The sequence below is a fragment of the Thunnus albacares genome, chromosome 22 (genome assembly GCF_914725855.1).
Source record: "Thunnus albacares chromosome 22, fThuAlb1.1, whole genome shotgun sequence".
NCBI lineage: Eukaryota > Metazoa > Chordata > Actinopteri > Scombriformes > Scombridae > Thunnus > Thunnus albacares.
The window spans coordinates 10,116,127-10,139,242 of NC_058127.1; the positions used below are offsets into that span (position 1 = coordinate 10,116,127).

At 35.8% G+C, this 23,116-nt stretch overlaps 1 protein-coding gene across 1 annotated transcript in view; it reads right to left on the bottom strand.

Annotated features, from left to right (window-relative positions):
- Positions 1–1,822: 1,822 nt before the first annotated feature.
- Positions 1,823–23,116, bottom strand: part of LOC122974480 — a 345,451-nt gene continuing 324,157 nt past the window's right edge. Inside the window, exons 74-80 of the mRNA XM_044342515.1 lie at positions 3,951–3,966; positions 3,806–3,858; positions 3,152–3,214; positions 2,967–3,029; positions 2,474–2,536; positions 2,013–2,078; positions 1,823–1,880 (exon numbers count right to left, since the gene is read on the bottom strand). Of these exons, the coding sequence (XP_044198450.1) occupies positions 1,873–1,880; positions 2,013–2,078; positions 2,474–2,536; positions 2,967–3,029; positions 3,152–3,214; positions 3,806–3,858; positions 3,951–3,966 (332 nt within the window). The 3' untranslated portion in view covers positions 1,823–1,872. The remainder of the gene's footprint in view (positions 1,881–2,012; positions 2,079–2,473; positions 2,537–2,966; positions 3,030–3,151; positions 3,215–3,805; positions 3,859–3,950; positions 3,967–23,116) is intronic.

Here is a 23,116-nt window from a genome sequence, read left to right on the forward strand (position 1 = left end):
CCAACATCTCACTTGTCCTTTTGGCATGTAGTATCACAAATCATAAAACAATCACCTTGTCATTTGTCTTTGTGGCTCTGGGCAGCGGAGACTGTGTGGAGCTGACAGAACAAGGCTCTGGAACGGCCTGGCATGTTGGTAACACAGCCTAAAGAAATACTGGGTTTCTTTTCACGAAGCCAGAGAGTCTGCTTACCAGTTCCTCTTTACACATAAATATGTGTGACTTTGATAGCAACACATACCTGATGCCCTGAAATAAACAGCGTTGTCATCACATTCACACCAGAGCTAATGTGTCAGTAAGCAGAAAAGAAGAGGTGTCTGATACTGTGCAGGATGTGCAATCATGTTAGAAAGTAAGACAAATGAAAATATTTGTTGGAGGTAGCAGAAATTGAGTCAAGTGCAATGCATATGAATATAATATAGTAATTACACAATGTTTTTTAACTGATTGTCTTTGAATACAACTATGACTGGTGGTGACATGAGGAAGTGGACAGTCAATATTTATTTCTCAATCTGAAACATCATACAACAGAAAGCCGGAGGGGTGAGCTTGTGAAAATCTGACATTAAAGTTCTCACTGTGTTTTATATCTTGAACACTTCCTATCACCTCAGTCTGCCATCTGCTGTCAACCAGGTGTAAAACATGTCATCTGGCTGACAGCATACATTTGGCTTTAACTAAAGACTCTATTTCCTCATTTTCATCGGTCGGTCAAGAGTCTCCCCTGCAGGACTCCTGCTCTGTAGGCATTGAGTGGAGCCTTTGTTGGCAGGTTTGATTGACAGGTCGGGCACACAGCACACATCAAATAACAAATCATCACAATGAACAATGAATGTGGCAGCAACAAATAATGAAATTATGACATCTACTGGTGAAAGCTACAAATAGACCTTCAAATAAAAAGACGGAGTTGTGTTTAATTTGTGTGGAGGCTCATTTTTGCATATTTAATGTCTGTTCTATCTCTGTACTCATTATTTAATGGGAAACTCTTCATTGTTTGACTTTTCTATTCATAAGAGTCGACATTAATTGCAACATGAATTTGTTATTTGATGTTTAGCTTTTCATTATTAGATATGGATCAGTAGTGCACCACTCTCCTCTCTACTTCAACTCTCTCTGGCGTCTGCCCTCTGATCAGCTCATATTAGGAAAGACATGTGGACTCACACCTTTGGTAGTGTGTAATTAGATGACAACACTAGTTCACTCAATTATATAAATATATAAAGTATATATTATGTAAATATAAAAAGCAATTAAAAACACCACTGACTGTTAACTGCTGAAAAAAGGTTTATTGATGTCTAACAAAAATAAAGCACATAAAGCACTGGTAAATTCATTTGTAAATAGACAGGAAAACTTTCCAGTATAATAACAGCAAAAGTTACATGTAATAGTTGATAGCAGTTCATTACATATACAAAAGTAATTGTTGACGTCCATCCTGGAGCTTTTTCATCTAACACTGAAAAATATGCTGACTTTAAAGCTGCAGTACCACCTGGGTAATGTCATTTAAACATTTCAAACGGATACCTCCTGCTGCTTTTTAAAACAGCCTGCAATCAAAGTTTTTAAAATCAAGTGACAAAATAACTGTAAAAATAATGATAATAATGATACAGTACATAAATACTAAACGGGAATAAACCTCAGTAGTCTTGTCCTTTCTTCTAAAAAGGAGAGTATTACATCCACATGATGTAATTATTTCATATCATCTGCTATTACATTAACTGTACAAAACATTGAGCATCGCTGATATTTGGATAGCAGAGTTGCACACAATAGTCATATAAAATGCTGTTAACCATATTTATTTGGCCTTGTCCATACAGCTGTCTTTACTGACCTGAAAGACAACCACAAAAAACAGACATATAGGGTTACTCAAGATGTAAAATATGCTTTCAACATGCTATTATGACATATAGTCAGAAGAATTAATCATTACAGTCTGCACATAACATGGCAGAATTATTACCAAGAGATGTTCCTGGTTTAACTTCAGAATAAACAGCTTCATCAGTTGCTGCAGGAGTTGATTTTCCTATAAATGGAGAGAAGATTAGTCTGAAACATTTGCCAGTAATGTCATAATTTACAATGATAATGTACTGAAGGGTTGTCAGGGTTAATGTCTCCACTGATAATAAAAGAATAACAGTATTGTAATGCTCACAGTGCTCAAAGCAGTCACACAGCAGAGTATTATGGCTTTAACAGGATTTAGTAAACATCCTGATACTGAATATACATACTGATGTATAAATACTGTTCTTCATCACTGCAAACACACATAATGTAAAATAAACATACATTCCAACACAAGATATTCAATGAAAAAATAATTATAAACACCTACAATTTTGCAAACATTGAGAACATTACATACATTACACTGTGTCCAAGACCAACATGATGGTTGGTGTAAACTTTACTTACCTTTGTGTTTCTTGGCTTTGCCTTTATTGTGATAGTTAACCTGGGCATACGCTAGATTATCATCTAAAACAGAAACCAGATGTCAGGATTTGTTTGTTCAGCAGACATATACAGCTGGATGGATGAATGGATGGATTGACAGGTAGAATGAAAATAAAAGAAATTTGGGATCCTCGTTTTCTTTTTTAGTAGCAGAATTTAAAATGTATAAAAGGAAAATCAAAATCCACACAAATCAGTTGTTGTAACTGAAACTTCAGTTTATGTGTATTTTGTTTGTTTTTGGAGAAATGTCTCATCATTTTAAAGTCTAAAGGCTCCTTTATGTGAGCAGGATTTGACAATATCTGCCTCAAGCAGCTCCCAGTGGCAGTAATACCAGAGGTGACTTAGATTATTTGAACTGCATGCTGACCCATAATTACATACAGTGTAATTAACAAATAATTATATATGACACATTTTCAATAAAAACATATATGCAGGACTGAACCTGCAGCAGATCCTATCTTCACATCAGCGTAAACAGAGCTCTCCACTGTTTCATGACGCTTCCCTGTTAAGATGATCAAAGAAATGCATGAAAATAATAAATGTATCTTTTCTTTTTGTTTAGTCTGCTGGCAGACAAAAACATCTCTGAACTATTTATTGCATTTCAGTCATTTGAGTACTCACCCCTCTTAGCAATGTTTTTAAGCTCGATCGAAGAATATGTAATATCCTGGGATTCTCCTGCATCTGAAATATACTTATTTTTTAGTTACAGGATTTTATATCAATTAATTGTAATCAGTCCCCTTAAATAACGTAATTGAGTATTTCTGACTGCTCTGTGTAAATCAAAAGGTATATACTGTAGCATGATCAGTGTCCTCAGAGCCTCTGACTGATTCATAGAGACAGGCATCACCTGCAGAGCAGTTAATATCAAGCCAAGGTCAAATTCATCTTTATTTTTTATTTGTGGTGTAGATAAGTGTACAAAACAAGGAATTTTAAATATTTTAGTCTTTGAAACTGTAATATTTAAAAAGTCACAAGATATTTTCATACCATAGTGTTATTATAGTATGTATTGTTATGATAGGACAGTAAGACAATAATATTTCAGGACTCTGTCTAGTAGTTTAGGTTCAGTTCAAGTGCAAACAATGTGAAACAATGTTATACTCTGATCTTTTGTGCATGTGGTTAAACAGCTGACACGTCTTTGAGACTTTTGATTAATGTTCTTTGAAAATCAGCTGATTAGAAACTGAGTGTAAAAATGTTCAGGTTAGAGTTAATGGTAAGTCCAACAAATGAATCAGGATTAGTTTGAAGACTGACCATGGAGAGAAGAGGAGTTTTCATTCTGATTGGTGCTCTCAGACTGGATCGGCCTAAAACGTTTAGCAAATACATTAAATTTAATAAGAAACATGGAAGGTACTGCTGTTATGTTCAAAGTGAGAGAAGATGGTTTTGTACCAACCTGATAAAGTGTGAATCTGTGAAAAAGATACATGTGTTGTTAAGATACATACGGTTGTTCTGTAAATTGTTCTGACATTTCACGTTATGACATCAGCATATGTCTAAGTATTTGAATAATTAAAATACATAAAACTCTTAACATCAGAAGGAAAAAGTCTCACCTTTGAATCGTCTGTAGCGATACAACAGGAGCAGGAGAATAATAAGTATAATTCCACAAACCAGCCCAACAATTAATGATATAAGAGATGAAAAGCTGTCAGGCCTGGACACTGCTGTAATAGATAAGAAATAATAACTATTAATGCAATTAATTAAGTTCTATAGTACGATTCTTAAACTGAAGTGCTTGAATAAAAATAAGTGAAGTCACATCAAGTCTTAGTAAAGACAAAAAATCTAGGATACAAAAAAAGTCGACTTCTGCAGCACAAACACATAAATACAAACACATTAATATACAAATCTAGAAGTATGAAAACACAAACACATATACACACACTAAACACACAATAAACAGTATGTATAAACATGTATGTGTTGCTATACAGTGTGATATGAGTCATGACCACTGATGCAACTTTATTCAGCTGAAAAGAAAACAATCTTTGACTCATCATTCATTTACATTTGTATTTTGATATATACTAAATTTTGTAATTTTATGTTTCATTATTGAATTACCTTAGGTTCAGTATAAAACAAGTTCTCTTACACAATCCAATATGTGAAATCAGCTGAAACTAAACCTGTACATTTCTAATTCTGTAAAGTATTTGACCATATTTCTTTCTAAGACAGCAACACAGTTTACAAGAAAGAAAATGCATGAATTGTTTTAATCCTACTCACCCTTAACTGACATCCAACTCTGTACTGATTCTTTTCCTGAATATTTACACTTGTAGAGGCCTTCGTCTGACTTTGACACTGCAGAGATATTCAGCTCCCCTCTGGTATCATTTTGGGTAAGTTTGTTATTTTGATAGAAAAACACGGTGGAAAGTAATTCTCCTCTCTTCAGTTTGCAGCCAAGAGTAACAGAATCTCCCTCAGTCACAGGATGCACAGGGCTCACCAGGATAATATCTGCATCTGTAAAACAGTCAAAGAATATGAAGTTTCAGTCAGAGACCAGCTGCTGACCTTTAGAACAAGGTGACATAAAACCATGAGAATAGATCACACATATGCCTTTATTTTTCTCCAACTAATTTATCTCACAGAATCAGTGTAGCTGAGCAAAGATCCAACATTTCAGCTTTATTACATACATGTCTTGTAACTGTAAATATACTAGCTATGGCTAGTTAGCTCTAGAGCTAACAGGTACACATGAAAGAAACGATGGATGGCTATTGACACAAAAACACCTCTGACTAAATCTGCATAATCATCAAGAATAAAGAAAAGACTTGCTGCACACCAAAAAAACTGTGGACCCAAACATCTTGGATCTGTGAAATATTAATTTCCAGTTGTTTAAATGAATATGAAGAAGCTTTAATTTTGTCCACAGATGAGTTTTTGGTGTGAAGCAAGTTCTTTCATAATTTATTTATTCTTTTGCATTACCTGTGTTTGACAAGAACACCACTAAATTATGAGTTGTGCAGAGCACGTCTGATTTTCTAATTAATTGGATGATATTTCTTTATTATAATCTTAAGGAATAATAACTTAATGAGCTTTTAGTTTTTTGTTAAAGAAACAATAATATAACATAATTTTTCTATCAAAAGGTTAGGCATATAACTTGTTTGTCTACACAGGAAGTTATTTAAATAAAAGATGAAAATAAAATAAAATGTAATGTAAACATACTCTGTATAGTGATGTTGACTGCATTGCTGAACTCTCCTGATCCAGACTCACACCAGTACACTGCATCACTCTGCCATGAACTCTTGATGTTGCATGTGGATCCAGTCGTTGACCTCCAGTTAGAACAGTATGACCAGTAGTGGCCCTCAGGAAACCTCCTCACTCTCCACTCAGTAGAGTTTCCTTCACAGCTCAGTGAGACAGAGTCAGAGGTGAAGTGCTGCACTCTGTCAGGACTCACTTTGAGAGTCACTGCTGAACGAACATCTGAAAAACAACATGTAATGAGGAGCAAACCAAGTACAGAGATATTAAAATTAAAAAGATCACAATGCAAATAATCCTCTTTTTTGTACTTTTAATACTATTTATTGTTGAGAGTAAAAACATCTGAATAACATAAACTGTGCAAAAGGTTCAGTGTTTTGGTGAAACTGTGAGTGTTAAGAACATACAGAGCATATGGACTGACAGTGGAGACGTGAAGTGTGCTGCAGAGTGTTTTGAGCTGTTTTATGGATGTTTTGATTATTTTTTCTATCTTGAAAACTTGCTACCAAGATAACTACAGCAACTGTTCACTGTGAAGCTGTAAACAACCTACGTCTACCTGCCACCTTTCAAACATACAGAGGATGTGTTTTTCATACTAAATGATGCTTCATTGTCTCCATATAAAGTACTAGTCAAAAGTTTGGACACACCTTCCCTTGAATGAGAAAGTGTGTCTAAACTTTTGACTGGTGCTGTATAGTCAGTGTTTTCCTCTCATCTGTCTGAGTTTTCTCAGGTTTCCAGCTGTTTCTGTACTTTGTCCATTTACCTGCTTTGTTGCCTGCTGACTTTTCTGGTTTTTCATTACTAGACTTTGACTGTTTTGTATGTCTATATGTTGCCTGATCACTAGATAAAGTCTCATTTAACCACACCTGTCCAGCCTGCTGTGTAAGTAAAAGTAATGAGTATTGGCTGTAAGATGAGCTCAGGCATCCAAAGTAAAAGTATTCATTGCAAAGAGGAGCAGAGTTTGATTTCGATGACAAGTAAAATCATAATATCTCAGTTTTTTGGTGCTGTAATGTTTTCAGATCAATTAAAGATGTAAAGAAGGAAATCCAGCCCAGTCCAGTATGTAGAATAATTCAATATCAACATTGTGTTTGGTGAGTGTGTTGAAAAACTGAAATCTTGACTTGATGGAGAAAGGTCATAGGTTCACCACAATCAATACCCAGATAATAACATCACAACTGCTTCTTGACAGAAGGAGACAAAAACAAACAAGCAAACTCACCTCCAGACCAAACAAACTCAGGTTTGCTGTAATCAGTGTAAAACACTGGGTCTCCTCTTCCAGCTCTACAAGTATATCTTGCTGTGTGTGTCGACCCATGAATGATGTAGGAATCCTGTTCAGTCCCATTGGTGCTACCAGGTAGCAGCTCATAGCTGTAGGACTTGTCTGATGGTTTGGGAACAGTCTTATACCAGTAGAACCTCCATCCTGCAGATGGATGTTCAACCTTACAGCTCAGAGTTACTGAGTCTCCAGGACTCAGCCATGATGGAGACACAGTGAGGACAGACTCTGGTGCATCTGTTGGAAAGTGATTTTCTCAGAATGAAAACATGTTATGATGTAGACTTTAGTCTCTAGATATATAAATAAATCTTATCTAATACAGTTATCATTTTATCTATTATAGAATTACATTTTATCACAATATATTTTATATCTAAATATGTGAAATAATGTTAAAGATATACTATCTAAATATATGTTAACAAAATGTATTTTATGTTAATATTTTCAGTGTAAATTAAATATGATCAGACTTACTGTCAGATACTGTCAATTTGATGTAATCACTCCACTCTGTTGAAGTATGTTGTGCATTTTTCATTTGGCCTTTACACCTGTAGTTTCCACTGTGGTGTGAGGAAGCCTTGCTAATCATGTATTCATTTTGATTTAGAGATGTGTAACGGGGTGTTTTCCATTCATACTCCCATTCTTTGTCTCCATCGCGGATCTCACATCTCAGCATCATCGCCTCTCCTCTGTATATCTCAGTCCAGTTGGGTTGCAGAGTCACAACAGCCTTATTTGAGACTGTTAATGGTTAAGAATTACCAATGAGGATACAAGAATGACAAAAGTTAAAATCAATAACAGTCATAATGTTTTTTAGCCTAAATCTTAATCAATAATGATAAATACACAATACAGTTTTTTCTAAACTGTGTATAACAAATCTCATTGTCAAACTCACCAATTGTGTTGATCCTGATTGAATCACTGTACTCTGTGTAGTAAATTGAGTCTCCTCTTCCTCCTCTGCACCAGTAGAGTCCTCCCTGTGAGACACTGACTTGTCCAGTTGATTGGGAAACAGCATCTTGTGTGTTCAGGGGTTCAGAGGTTTTCTCATCTCTGTACCAGTAATATTTCCAAGCAGTTGATGATGGATCCACAGAGCAGGTCAGGGTCACACTGCCCCCTACTGGAATGTCTCTGTTGTCAGCACTCAGTTTGGCCTTTGGTCTATTTGCTGTTCAGTTTAGAACAAAGACATTAAACTGTAATTATTGTCCCTGTGAATTAGTCCAATTTAAATAACTTGGTGAAAATGAGAACATAATGAATTTCACGTAATCTTGATGGGAGTCCCAAGCACACAGAAAATATTGATTTAATCACTTTGATCTGCACCATGAGTCATTGTTATATATTCTCTTTAATCTGTTAACAATGAATCAATTAAGTATATTTCAAATGCTACAGGACACTGAATGATGGCTTGTCTTCAAAAACAAACACAATTATTTACTGATCAATCCTGAGAGGTTGACTAATTCTTGAGGAAAGAAATGTTTTCTATTGAATTATTCAGACACAGATAGGTGGAAACTCTATAACATGATATTCTCACAATTGATGAAACACAGTCCAACTTACATGACACTGTCAACCTGATGGGATCACTTCTTTCTGTTGAGGACTAAAGGTCTATTTTATGTTCACCCATACAGGAGTACTTTTCTACTGTAAAAAGTAGCACTGAAACTCCAGTATTTATTATGTTTTGGAGGTTTTTCTTTGGTTGTTTCCATTCATACTCCCACTCAGTGTCTCCACTATCTTTGATCTCACATCTTAGAGTGATTGACTCACCACTGAATATCTGAGGCCAGTTGGTTTGCTGTGTTACAACAGTCTTGTTAGAAACTGTACCCACCAAATATACACAGTTTGGATAAAAACAGAAATATATACTGGTATGACTGTCCTTTCTGCTGTTACTGTGGCCTTGAGATTACTTGCTGTCATAGCAGAAATATATACTGCTATGACTGTCCTTTCTGCTGTTACTGTGGCCTTGAGATTACTTGCTGTTCACATCAGAACAAATAAACAAAACAAGTAAATGGTTGGAATGAGATTTGCCCAAAGAAAATGTTTTTACTTCAGCACAAGAACTACAGGGAAATCATTCTTGATATTTCCCTTAGAAAAGACTTGATCATCAATCAAATCATTTAGCTAATACCATCATATGGAAGAAACAAACAGAGCATGTGACATATGACTCTCCTTGGCCAATGACAGGAGTTACTGCAGAACTAACTAACGATGTACAGTTGATGTTAAATTAGTGCACTATTTTTGTTTGCTTCTATTTTTTGTTGTTGTTTCTTTATTAACACTAGAATAGTTGTGGTGATCATGTGGTGGCATGTTTCTCAAAATAAAGTTGAGAGCTAGTTGGTGACACTGGTGCAAAGTATGGAGCTTTTTTCTTATCTTTATTCAAGAGCGTGGTATATCAATTTGAGAGCAAGATTTATTGATTTCACTTTCAAATTTTGTAATATTGTCCCTCAAAACCCTGCCCTCGCACTCAAATAGCCTCTGCTTGCGTTTAGATTTGCTCTGTTTCTGCTCAAACTGTGTGCTTGCACTCAAATATAATGTTCCTTGTACAGTTTTCCCGCGCTGCAGCTTCAGCTCTTCTCCTCGCACTCAGGCTGCTTCTGTGCGCTCATTGAACTGCTTTCAGATTTCGTCCCTGCTCTTAATAACCCTGTCAAAATCCCCCAACCAATAAGCCAGGTGTAGTGTTGATCAGTGAAATGATCCCTGCTTTCTTGCGGGATGTTCGCTTTACTTCTTAGAGCGTCCCGTACGGGCGGATACTCCTTAACTGGGTTCATCCACTCCCGCCCTCCAGGGCTTCATTAAATGTACTCCTCTTGCTTTCTTTGTGACTTTTGGATAAAAGGACGGTTAATTTATACACCAGCACCCGTACGTTTTACTATAGTAGCTGCATACAGTATTATAGTAGCCGCATGGCACAGCGCCCACGTTTGAAAAAATGTCACCTTCATCATAACGTTGCTATGGTTAAACCTGTGTAAGAATGGCGAGGTGGTCGCTTGAACTTCATTTTTTATACGTAAAATTGAAGTGTTACGCGTTACAAGGACCTACAGTTGTAGTTTTACTTCTTTTTGGAACCCACAGTTGTAGTTTTCTCAGGCTGGTTAGCAGCTCCTCCATCCGGACCGCTGCTAGTGTAAAGCCACTGACACACTGTTAGCTTAGCCTGTTAGCACCTGCTGCCACCAATAGCATATTCAGACCAAATCAGGCGGTGCTGCGTTCAGCCGCAGGGTCAAGCGGAGGTGTGTGGAGTTGTTGGCGTGTTTATTTGTGCTCAACAATGTCACTGCTGTGAAACAATCAGAAAATAACTTTTTTTTGATCTGATTCACCAGCTTTCTCGCAACCGGCGCTCCCTCTCTTCATTCACTCTCTGTCTCGCTCGACCACAGCCTCTCTCTCTCTTTCAATCTCTCTCTCTCTCTCTCTCTCTCTCCCTCCCTCTCTCTCTCAATCTCTCTCTCTCCTGGTGCTTTCAGCTGCTCTCTCTTTTTCTCTCTTCTTTTTTCTAATGAGTCGGGAAGCCGACAGCAAAGTCAAATGAATTGTGGTCAGTGCTGTGGGTTTATTTGCTGAGAGTAAAAAACAAAACAACAACTAGACCAATTGGGATGGGATTTGACCCCGAACTCTTTCACTCTATTGTTACACAACAGACTTGAAACATTTATATCATTTTCAGCAGCTCAGTTTCAGTAATTCTGTTCTCAAACTAAAAAGCGACCACTTGTTACTGAGCTGCTCATATGAGGCTGCATCATTGTTGGAGGGAGAAAATATTTCTGTTATCTTAGATAGACTGAAATGAAAAACAAGCCATTTTCAATATGAATGACAGATGGTTTGACTTACATGATACTGTCAATGTGATGGCATCACTCCACTCTGTTGATGAATACAAGTCCTTTCTACCCTTACAACTGTAGTCTCCACTGTAGGACCGAGTAACACTGCGAATCCTGTATTCATTGTGTTTTGGAAGTGTGTTTAAGATGTTTGGTCTCCATTCATATTCCCATCGAGTGTCTGCACCTCCCTGGATCTCACATCTGACAGTGATTTTCTCACCACTGTATATCAGAGGCCAGTTGGGTTGCAGAGTCACAACAGCCTTGTTGGAAACTGTTCAAACCAAAAATACACAGTTAGACACAACTAGAAATATAAAATGAAGAGAGAAAAATGAAGAAATATGAAATACAAGGCAACATCAAAAGCATAAAAAAGATATAAATCAAATAGTGTGAAAAGAGCTTTGCAATCACATGTTTGTCAGATAAACAGGTCTTATTGAGGACAACAGTCCTGCAGAACACCTGAACCTAAACTTTTACAGGATGCATTTATCTCACAGTGCAGAGAGACTTGACTGTTCAACATCAGTCATTTTGGGGAACAGTTTAATAATCCCATGTAGTTGCATCTTTGCTGTCTAGGTTACCAAGCAGGCAGATTACTGGATATTTAAAAAAAATATGTATTAAATTCAATTTTCCATGAACAAGAATGAGAAGCTTTTATTTAGCAGATAAGCAAATAAGATTTAAAGTTTATCTGATAAAAACAGATGTTGTTGAGATTTGGTGTGAATATCTTTTGTTCACAGCCATATTTCTTATAAACATTCACCTGAAGAAAAGATTTGTATCAGGGGGGAAAAGTTGGTCAAGTAATAAACTGAGGATCACAGTACTGTCAGCTAATTTAATGACGTGTCTGTTCTCATGCTGAGAAAGGACTCACCACTCGGGGGAGCCACTGGAGTAAAGAATCTTACCTGCCATCACTGACTCTGATCATTTTGAAATATACTCAATAAAATAATCTAAAATCCACCTCACCAATTTAAAATCTAGACTGAAACAAGCCAAAACCATTTCAACTGAAACATTGTGTTAAATGATTTTTGAATCACTGTAACGAACATGTCATCAAGAATGTATTTATATTTTTAAAGAGCACAAAGGAAACATCTGTGTCAAATATAATTCAATGTTCAAATGAATTTAGACTCTGTTTTCACATGTTTATGTTGATAATTAAACTCCAACTTGTCTTTCTAAATGCTGCATATGTGTTTTCTGCACATGCTTTTGTGTTTTCTACAACATTTTCATGTGAATCTTAAGTTGCAGTGCATTTAACTCTCTCGGCCTCCCGTACCCTTTTGACAAAATCTGCTTGAAATTTAAAACTTAAGTTCACAGAAGTCAAACAATATGACCTCAGTTCATCTTTTTTGTTTAGTGACAGGTTAGGTAAAAACAGAAAAGAGATTCACTTGCTCAGCACTCAGCACATTGTGTGTAATAAATCTCATTGTCAAACTCACCAATTGTGTTGATACTGATTGAATCACTGTACTCTGTGTAGTAAACTGGGTTTCCTCTTCCTCCTCTGCACCAGTAGAGTCCTCCCCGTGAGACACTGATTTGTCCATTTGATTGGGAAACAGCATCTTGTGTCTTCAGGGGTTCAGAGGTTTTCTCATCTTTGTACCAGTAATATTTCCAACCAGATGATGGTGGGTCCACAGAGCAGGTCAGGGTCACACTGCCCCCTACTGGAATGTCTCTGTTGTGAGCACTCAGCTTGGCCTTTGGTCTATTTGCTGTTCAGTTTAGAGCAAAGACATTAAAAAGGTAATTAATGTCCTTGTGATTTAGTTTAAATGAAGATATATACAAAGATATTCATTTAATTAATTAATCAGTTAATAATTAATCAATTAAATATATTTCAAATGCTACAGGACACTGAATGATGACTTGTCTTTCAAAAAAAAGCAAAATTCTTTACTGATCAATCCTGAGAGGTTGACTACTTATTGAGGAAAGAAATGTTTTCTATTGAATTATTCAGACGCAGAAAGGTGGAAACTCAAAAACATGATATTCTCACGATTAATGAAACACAGTCCAACTTACATGACACTGTCAACCTGATGGGATCACTTCTTTCTGTTGAATACAAGTCTATTTTCTGTTTATCCTTACACCTGTAGCTTCCACACTGTAAAAAGTAGCACTGAAACTCCAGTATTCACTGTGTTTTTCAAGGTTTTTCTTTGGTTGTTTTCCATTCATACTCCCACTCAGTGTCTCCACTATCTTTGATCTCACATCTTAGAGTGATTGACTCACCACTGAATATCTGAGGCCAGTTGGTTTGCTGTGTTACAACAGTCTTGTTAGAAACTGTACCCACCAAATATACACAGTTTGGATAAAAACAGAAATATATACTGGTATGACTGTCCTTTCTGCTGTTACTGTGGCCTTGAGATTACTTGATGTTCACATTAGAACAAATAAACAAAACAAGTAAATGGTTGGAATGGTATTTGCTCGAGGAAAATGTTCTTACTTCAGCACAAGTACTAGAGTGAAATCATTCTTGAAATAGCTCAAAAGCCTGAATGGCTGCCTCCAGGCCAACATGTAACACTATTAAACTAACAGGTCAATCTTAGAAATAAAATAAATAATCAGAAATAAAATAAATTCAATTAAGTAAATATACTGAGTTATTAGTTATTAGTGATATGAGATGGCATTGATGAACACAACAACAGATGAAAACAATATAAAACATAACATGTTCATTATGGATGAAAGATGTCCAACTTACGTAATACTGTCAATGTGATGACATCACTCCACTCTGTCGAGGAATATGAGTCCTTCCTTCCTCTACACTTGTATTCTCCACTGTAGTAATTGTTGCTGTTGATCCTGTGTTCACTGAGTGTTGGATATGTGATTAAGTTGTCTGGTGTCCATTCATACGTCCACTCAGTGTCTCCACCTCCCTGGATCTCACATCTGACAGTGATTGTCTCACCCCAGAATATCAGAGGCCAGTTGGGTTGCAGGATCACAGTGGCCTTATTTGGAACTGTTCACATAAAAATATCTAATTAGTATACCGATAGAAAACATTTTACAACAAGTTGATTGTTGTAGCACAGTTTAACAAACAATGCAAACACAAGTCAACAGCCATAATAACAAAAGCAGTTAAAAAATAGAAGTATGAAAACATATCAAGCAACATGTTTGCAAAAGAAGATTTAAAGAAATAAAATCATCAGGAAGAAAAGTGACAAGTAAACATTAGTGGCAGCAGTTTAAATTGAGACATTAAACTTTTGTGATCAGATGATTCATAGAAGAGCAACACGGACATTGTATAATCACACACACACACACACACACACGTAGGTGGCTCAGTTTCAGTAATTCTGTTCCCAAACTAAAAAGCAACCACTTGTTACTGAGCTGCTCATAGGAGGCTGCATCATTGTTGGAGGTAGAAAATATTTTCTGTTATCTTACTTAGATAGACTGAAATGAAAAATTGTGTGAATAGATTTTATTTGCATTACAGGACAGTTTGTTCACAGCCATATTTCTTATAAACAGTCACCTGAAGAAAAGATTTGTATCAGGGGGAAAAGTTGGTCAAGTAATAAACTGAGGATCACAGTACTGTCAGCTAATTTAATGATGTGTCTGTTCTCATGCTGAGAAAGGACTCACCACTCGGGGGAGCCACTGGAGTAAAGAATCTTACCTGCCATCACTGACTCTGATCATTTTAAAATATACTCAATAAAATAATCTAAAAGCCACCTCACCAATTTAAAATCTAGACTGAAACAAGCTAAAACCGTTTCAGCTGAAACATTGTGTTAAATGATAATCAATGTCAAGGAAAAGTCCATAAATAATACTGCATTAAGCAGTCATGTGTTTTCCAAATATTTATAAGTAAAACTGAGCAGCATTAGTGAAGAACCCTCAACTCCTTTATTGTGTCTGTATACAAACTGAAGTGTCAAACAAATGTTGTATTATTACCATGATAAAGGATTTCAGACATTTTCAAACTTCCTTCAGAGAGCTAAGAGGTACTGGACTAAATCATCCATTCATTATGGTTCTTGTTACCACATATGGTTTTCTTCCACACTTCAGTCATTGTTTAAGAATTTAATTTAAAGAATATAAGTTGTTTTATTTCAGAACAAATGATTTAACTCACCTGTTTCCTCGATGGTGACTTCATCGCTTTCAGGTGTGAAGACATCTGTTCTCCATCCTCTGCAGGTGTAAATGCCTCGCTGTGAGATACTGATACTGTCTGATTCATCAGCTTCTGCTGTCTGATGATACGTTTTTTTAGAATCTGCTGAGGTACGTCTGTACCAGTCATATTTCCAGCCATTAGAGTCCTCCATATTACAGGTCAGAGTCACACTTCCCTGTACTGGTATGTTGTTCCTGTCTGCTCTCAGTGTAATCTTGTGTCTACGTGCTGTTAAGTTTAGAAAAACAATACAACAAAGAAATTACTGTAATGAACATGTCATCAAGAATGTATTTACATTTTTACAGAACACAAAGGAAACATCTGTCTCAAATTATGTATAACTCAATGTTCAAATGAATTTAGACTCTCTGTTTGAAAATGTTTATGTTCATAAACTCCAACTTGTCTTTCTAAATGCTGCATATGTGTTTTCTTCACATGCTTATGTGTTTTCTGCTACATTTACATGTGAATCTTAAGTTGCAGTACATTAAGCTCTCTCAGCCTCCCGTACCCTTGTGACAAAATCTGCTTGAAATTGAAGACTTTAGTTCACAGAAGTCAAACAATATGACGTCAGTTTCTCTCTTTTGTTTAGTGACTGGTTAGGTGAAGGCAGAAAAAAGATTCACTTGTTGTTCAGCACTCCAGAAGAAGAAGTATGAAAACATTTAAGACAAAAAAAAAAATCTTTGCTGAATGAATAAAGTGTAATGCAGTTAAAGGCTTAGAAAAGCTAAGTGGACCTTCTGAGATAAGAATATTTAGTTTTTTCAGAACTAAGAAAATATTTAAGAAAAAAAAAAATTCTTTGTCGAATAAATAAAGTGAATTGCAGTTATAAACTCAGAAAAGTTAAGTCACAGTATGAAAGCTACTTACCTTTAACTTTCAGTTCTTTCTCTTTGGATTCTGTCCCCTCATCAAACTTACACTTATAAAAACCTCTGTCTGACACTGATACTGAATAAATGGTCATTTCTACACTGGTGTGTGATATTCTACGTGGTTGATGGTCTGTGTACGTTTCAAGAGATGATCCATTTCTGTAGAAGGTGGCTTCCTCCTCATATCCAGGAGTACGATGTCTACAGCGCAGAGTCACTGAGTCTCCTTCAAACAATGTGAATGCAGGACTTTCCAGGATCACATCATCATCTGTGCAACAGAGGTGTAGTCTTGTTTCATTAATCATTTCAATTATGGTAAATTATTATATATTTCATATAAACAAAGCTGTGACAAAATTAGTTATTTAGCAGCAATATGATATCACTATTAAATATAATGGTTTTAAAGTGTGTTGTGAGAATTCAGCATTAAATTGAATTAAGAGGAAGTTGTAGTCACACTTACTGTAATAATTAATGATATGCCCACTAAATGATTTTATGTCCCAATTTCTTAAAAGCAGCTCCACACTCACCTGTTTGCTACATTAGTTTCACAATTATAAGATATTATAATTATAAGAGGAATATTGCTCATACAGGCTGGTCCTGCACTTGGTTTTCACAATCAATGATCACAATTATAAGATGATGTAAAAAGACACTGTGGCAGCCAGCACACGTCACTCTTTAGTAAATATACAATTTGTCTCAAGGGTCAGAACAACATCTGGTCTCACTATATAAACATACAAATCTGCCCAGAAATGATAAAGACCAAAATATATATAGTTTTGAGGAATAAGCAATTCTGCACTAATCTACTTTAGATACAAAAAGGGTGATTAAGAGTAATACAGCAAGTATTAAAAAATAAGATATAAATATTTATATAAAATATATAAATAAAAAATAATTGGTCACTTTCAGAGTGTCCGTAGAAGTGTGTATTCATCACTAAAATAAAGATTGAAACTTCATCAAACTTAATCTAACTGAAAAAAGGTCAAAGCATAATAAAGGCATTTAAAACTATATATAGTCTATATACAGTAAGTTAGTAAGCAGGAAGGAAACAGATAAACGGAGAAAAACTCTTTAAAATGAAATGAAATTCAAAACCTACATACATAACAATACCTTAGACAATTTACATTTACATCATGCATTTCAGAATTTGTATTGATACATGGAGTAAAATGATACATATATATATACGTGACCGCAGTGAAATAATCAGAATATAACGTTTTATTTCTCTCATTCAGAGGCTTTTTTCTCACTACCGCTCTCTCTCTCTCTCTGTCTCCTCTTCCTCCTTCTCTCTCTCTCTCTCTCTCTCTCTCTCTCTCTCTCTCTCTCTCTCTCTCTCTCTCTCTCTCTCTCTGGTCGCTTGGTCGGATTTGGGGCGTCAAGACAGTTTGATGCGCCTAATAACACTTTTGGTGCGTGTTTGGCCATTAAAAATAAATAAATGTACTTCAAAACGCGTCAGACGCTTTCAGTGCGTTTGGGCCTTAAGAGTAATACAGTGGATAACAAATAAGAAATAAATATTTATATATAATATATAAACAAAAATAATTAGTCACCTTCAGCGTGTCCGTAGAAGAGTGTATTCAGCACTAAAATAAAGATTGAAACTTCATCAGACATAATCAAACTGACAGAAAGTCAAAATCACACACACATAAAACAAAAAGAACAAAAACAAAAGCAAATAGAGTTTCAGCAGCGGTAACTATTGTTTGATAAATTAAAACAGATAAGAGAAGAAAAACTCTTTAAAATGAAATATGTAAAATAAAATAGGCAAATCATGAAATTCAACACTCATATACATACAATATCTTACAATATATATACAATTCACATTTACATTATGCAAAACTAATCATCCAGCAGGAAATTGAACACAGTCCTTCAATCTAAACTGAGCCAAGTCACCAACCAACATCTGGCCTATAAAACAACCCTGTTGTTAAAAACCATAAGCGTGCTCTGTTCAAGCTCTCAGAGAAACTGGTTCAACCAGTGATACTCTGTAATTCTGACTATTCAGGAACATGTTCTTTAATCTGTGACATGCAAACAGAGAAAGTCAGTCATGTACTTACAGAATAATCCCAGCACACAGATCAAAGTGTACCTCATCCTCACATCCAGCACTGACACTCTGTCACTCAGCTGCTCTGAGTCTGACAAATGTTTCTACTTTGCTTTAATAATAATGCAGCAGAAAGAGAAAGAGAGAAGTTACATTTCATATAAATGTGAGATCTGAGTTTAGCCTGCCTGTGTTTCCTTCCCTTTTTACAGAAAGCTCAGACAACGTCAGTTAGTTTGACCGCAGCAAACTTTGACACGTTTACACTTCCTGGCCACTGTTGCTGCCTGCACTACTTACCTTTGTCGTGGTTGGCTTGACCGTTATTATGGTGGTTAATCTGAGTCTACATCACACATTCAAACAGAAGCCAAATGTCAGAACTCGTTTCTGAACAGCCATGTTACAAACCTCTGGTATTAGGTTATAAAGGCTGCTTTTCTGTTTACTGTCATTTATCTGTTCTCATTCCTGTGTTTATGCATTTAGTTTCCTGTGTTTTTCAGAAATTAAATGCATAAAGGGAGAACAAATGTAGCCCAGTTAAACATATGCATGTATAAATAGTTGTTTGTGATAGAGAAATAGATCAATAGAATTTGTTAAAAGAGTATGGTTAAAATTCATATTTCTCATTGTGTTGAAAAAGGTCAAGTTCATGAGTAAACATGTTAAGGATGTTAAAAATGCATCTATGTCTTTTATTGTATTTCTTTTGATAAAAAGCTGCTTATTTAATAGAGTGGTATCTTTCTAGAGAGGTGAATATGGTCAAATAGGTTTGTGTGTGTTACTTGGCTGACGTGTGTGTGTACGCAGACACGGGGAGTGAGAGAGAAGGAGGAGAGAGACTGGAGGAGCGGAGAAGAAAGCAGTTTTTCTGATGGATATCCAAAGTTGTGCAGGAAAAAGTAAAGATGTACCTGAGTCTTAGATTGTCAGCTCGATAATCTGTAAGAGGACATGTTTTGGAAGTAACAGATAACTTCTACCCGAAGTCTGCTGCGCTGTAGCCAACTTGAAAGAGGCTGCTCGTTAATGAAGTGAGCGGTGAGATAGCACTGTGAACGGACTGTAGGCTGCTGCTAGCTAACCCAGCTCGACAAAGTAGCTTCGTCTGGATTTATTCCAATCTGGAAACGAGAGACAACAACCAGCATAGCATAGGTTAGCATAGGTAATAATTGGTGTGTGTGATCACTAAAATAATTCAGTGGAAAAGTAAAAGCAAATACTTTTAAGGTGAAAAGGTAAAAAGGGAAAATTTACTGTGTGACTTGTGAAACAAAAGCAGTGAAGACTCCTGGTATTTAATTTAATATTATTTTCATTTAATTTTGCCTTAGAATTAAAGGAGGAAATGATTACTTTTAATTTTAAATGGTTTCTGAGTGTGTTTATTATTTCAGAGGTTAAAAGCTATATAGCCTTTATACTCTATACCAACTTATATTAGATTGTGGTATTTTATTGCGTTAAAGGGCTAGCATACTCAATTGTTTGTTACACTATGGTCTCAAAATAAGTTATATTCAAGAGGTAGGCTATAGGATTTTCATAGTGACCCAAGCTAAAAACATTAAATTAATCAGAGATAATATAACAAAGGAAATTAGGATAAAGAACTCAGGGCTCCATCTACATAATATAGAGGGTAGACGGGCTACACAAATCAAAAATGAAATATATTAAAAATAAATCGTTGCACGTTTTGCACCATTGTGTTACACAGTTTACTTAACAACTAGAGCTTGAGTAGAAAAAACAAGCCACTGCTTATCAGCATGACGAAAACAAACCAACAGTTTCTCTCTACACATAAATATGTGTTGCATTGATAGCAACACGTACTTGAGGTGTGGTTGTCACATTCACACCAGAGCTGATGTGTCAATACACAGAAAAGAAGAGGTGTCTGATACTGTGCAGGATGTGCAATCATATTTTTTAGACAGTAGAAACTAAAACAAGTGAAAATATTTTGGGAGGTAGTAGAAATTGAGTCAAGTGCAATGCATATGAATATAATATAGCAATTACAAAATGTTTTTTTAACTGACTGTTTTTGAATACAACTAAGACTGGTGGTGACATGAGGAAGTGGACAGACAATATTTATTTCTCAATCTGAAACATCATACAACAGAAAGTCAGAGGTGTGAGCTTGTGAAAATCTGACATTAAAGTTCTCACTGTGTTTTACATCTTGAACTCTCCCTATCACCTCAGTCTGCTATCTGCTGTCAACCAGGTTTAAAACATGTCATCTGGCTGACAGCGTAAACTTCAATCAGGAGAGACAAGTGAATGCAGCAAAAATAATTGTTTATTATACAGATGATAGTGAAGATTAAGTGTTGACCAGAGTTTTTGGTGCTTAGACTCTACAGGGAGCAGCAGCAAGATAAATCCCTCCATGGAGTCCAGACACTGGTGATGGTGGCTGATGACTTCTGCTGAGGCTGATAAGGCTGATGAGGCTGATGCAGAGATGCACTGATGAATCTGTGAAGACTGGGCGGTGATGGGGAGGTGGTCGGGCGCACAAAACAACAGCATAAAAGCATTAAGGTTGAGAAGGAGGAAACATATTTTAAAAGACAGCCGCATTATGATAGGCTGACAAATAAAGGTGTGTCACCGTGCTATTGGTCAGATGTGGTCAGCCGATGTGAACAGCTGATGACACCAAGGCCTTAGGGATGGGAATGACAGATGGTTTGGGAAATAATACTAATGACTTGAGCATGCAAAAGATAGTCTTCCTGACTGAACTTTCACTAAGCTTCATTTGGCTTTAACTAAAGACTTTATTTCCTCATTTTCATCAGTCAGTCAAGAGTTTCCCCTGCAGGACTCCTGCTCTGTAGGCATTGAGTGGAGCCTTTGATGGCAGGTTTGATGACAGGTCGGGCACACAGCACACATCAAATAACAAATCACCACATTGAACAATGAATGTGGCAGCAATAAATAATGAAGGCCCACATCAAATAATGAAATAGTGACATCTAGTGGTGAAAACTAGAAATAGACCTTCAAAAAAATGGAGTTGTATTAAATTTGTGTGGAGGTTCATTTTTTCATATTTAATGACTATTCTCCCTCTGTATTCATTATTTAATGGGAGACTCTTCATTGTTTGACCTTTCTATTAATAACAGTTGACATTAATTTCAACTTGCATTTCTTGTTTGATGTTTAGTTTTTCATTATTAGATATGGATCACTAGTGCACCACTCTCCTCTCTACTTCCTCAACTCTCTCTGGCGTCTGCCCTCTGATCAGCTCATATTAGGAAAGACATGTGGACTCACACCTTTGGTAGTGTGCAATTAGATGGCAACACTTCTTAAAATCAGGAGGCCCCAGTCAAAAGCTAAATGTTTTTCCAAAGTTTTTATACTTTTTCCCCCCTGTATGTTCCTATAGCTTCAAAATAGTAACCTCTAGTTCACTCAATTACATAAATATATAAAGTATATATGATATAAATATAAAAAGCAATTAAAAACATCACTGACTGTTTACTGCTGAAAAAATGTTTACTGATGACTAAAAAAAATAAGCACATACATCACAGGTAAATTCATTTGTAAATAGACAGGAAAACTTTCATGTATAATAACAGCAAACGTTACATATTCCTGTTGAGCCCCAGATTAAAAATACAGACCTGGAAATGTGCTTCAAAGCTAAAACCTGTAATGTTTTTAATGAATACACACAGTTGTTCACTACAAATTAAAATTAGCACGTATAGTTGGAGAAGCTCTTATTACAAAATGTTGACTGTCATCAGTTCACATTTATCCTTTAAAAAATTCCAACTAAGAGATATTATATTTGCATTTCTGTGACCTGTTACTAGTCAATCAGACTTTACTGTGCTGAATATAGTTTAATATGATGAGGTTAGATATAACAATACAATACAGTAGATATTACTTAGCTATAGATTGAGGGAGACAACATGTGAGGTTACAGAATTCAGCTTTCAGTCACTTATTGTAGTATTTTAAAGGGCCATTTTACTAATTTTCCTACAGTGTCCTACTCCCTCTCTCTGCTGTCTGATGTTCACCCCATAATGTAAAACAGGGATCTTTGATCAGCTTTGTTTACAGTTGTTCACATTTTGAGATGTTTTTTTTTCAATCAAAGAAATATACCTGATGGTTCATCACCCAACAGAAAGAAGGGACATAAATCAATCTGCATAAGAACATAAGAATCTCCAAACTTCCCGGTTCAAAGTTTTTGTTCCTTTTTTGTTTCATCAAAAACTGAAGAAGAGGCTGACTGACTAAAGCTGCACTACTGTACTAACTGTACAAAATACTGAGCACATTTGATATTTAGATAGCAGAGGCACACAATTGCACACAAAACTGCAAATAAACTACACAATGATGTAGTTCTTCATGTTGTCATCCATTCCTTTCGTTTTGTTGATACAGATCTCTCTACAGACCTGGAAGAAAACCAAAAGAGAAGATTAGTCTGAAACATTTTCCAGTAATGTCATAATTTACAATGATAATGTACTGAAGGGTTGTCAGGGTTAATGTCTCCACTGATAATAAAAGAATAACAGTATTGTAATGCCCACAGTGCTCAAAGCAGTCACACAGCAGAGTATTATGGCTTTTTCAGAATTTAGTAAACATACTGAATATACATACTGATGTATAAATACTGTTCTTCAGCACTGCAAACACACATAATGTAAAATAAACATGCATTCCAACAAAAGATATTCAAAAAATTAATAATTATAAACACCTACAATTTTGCAAAT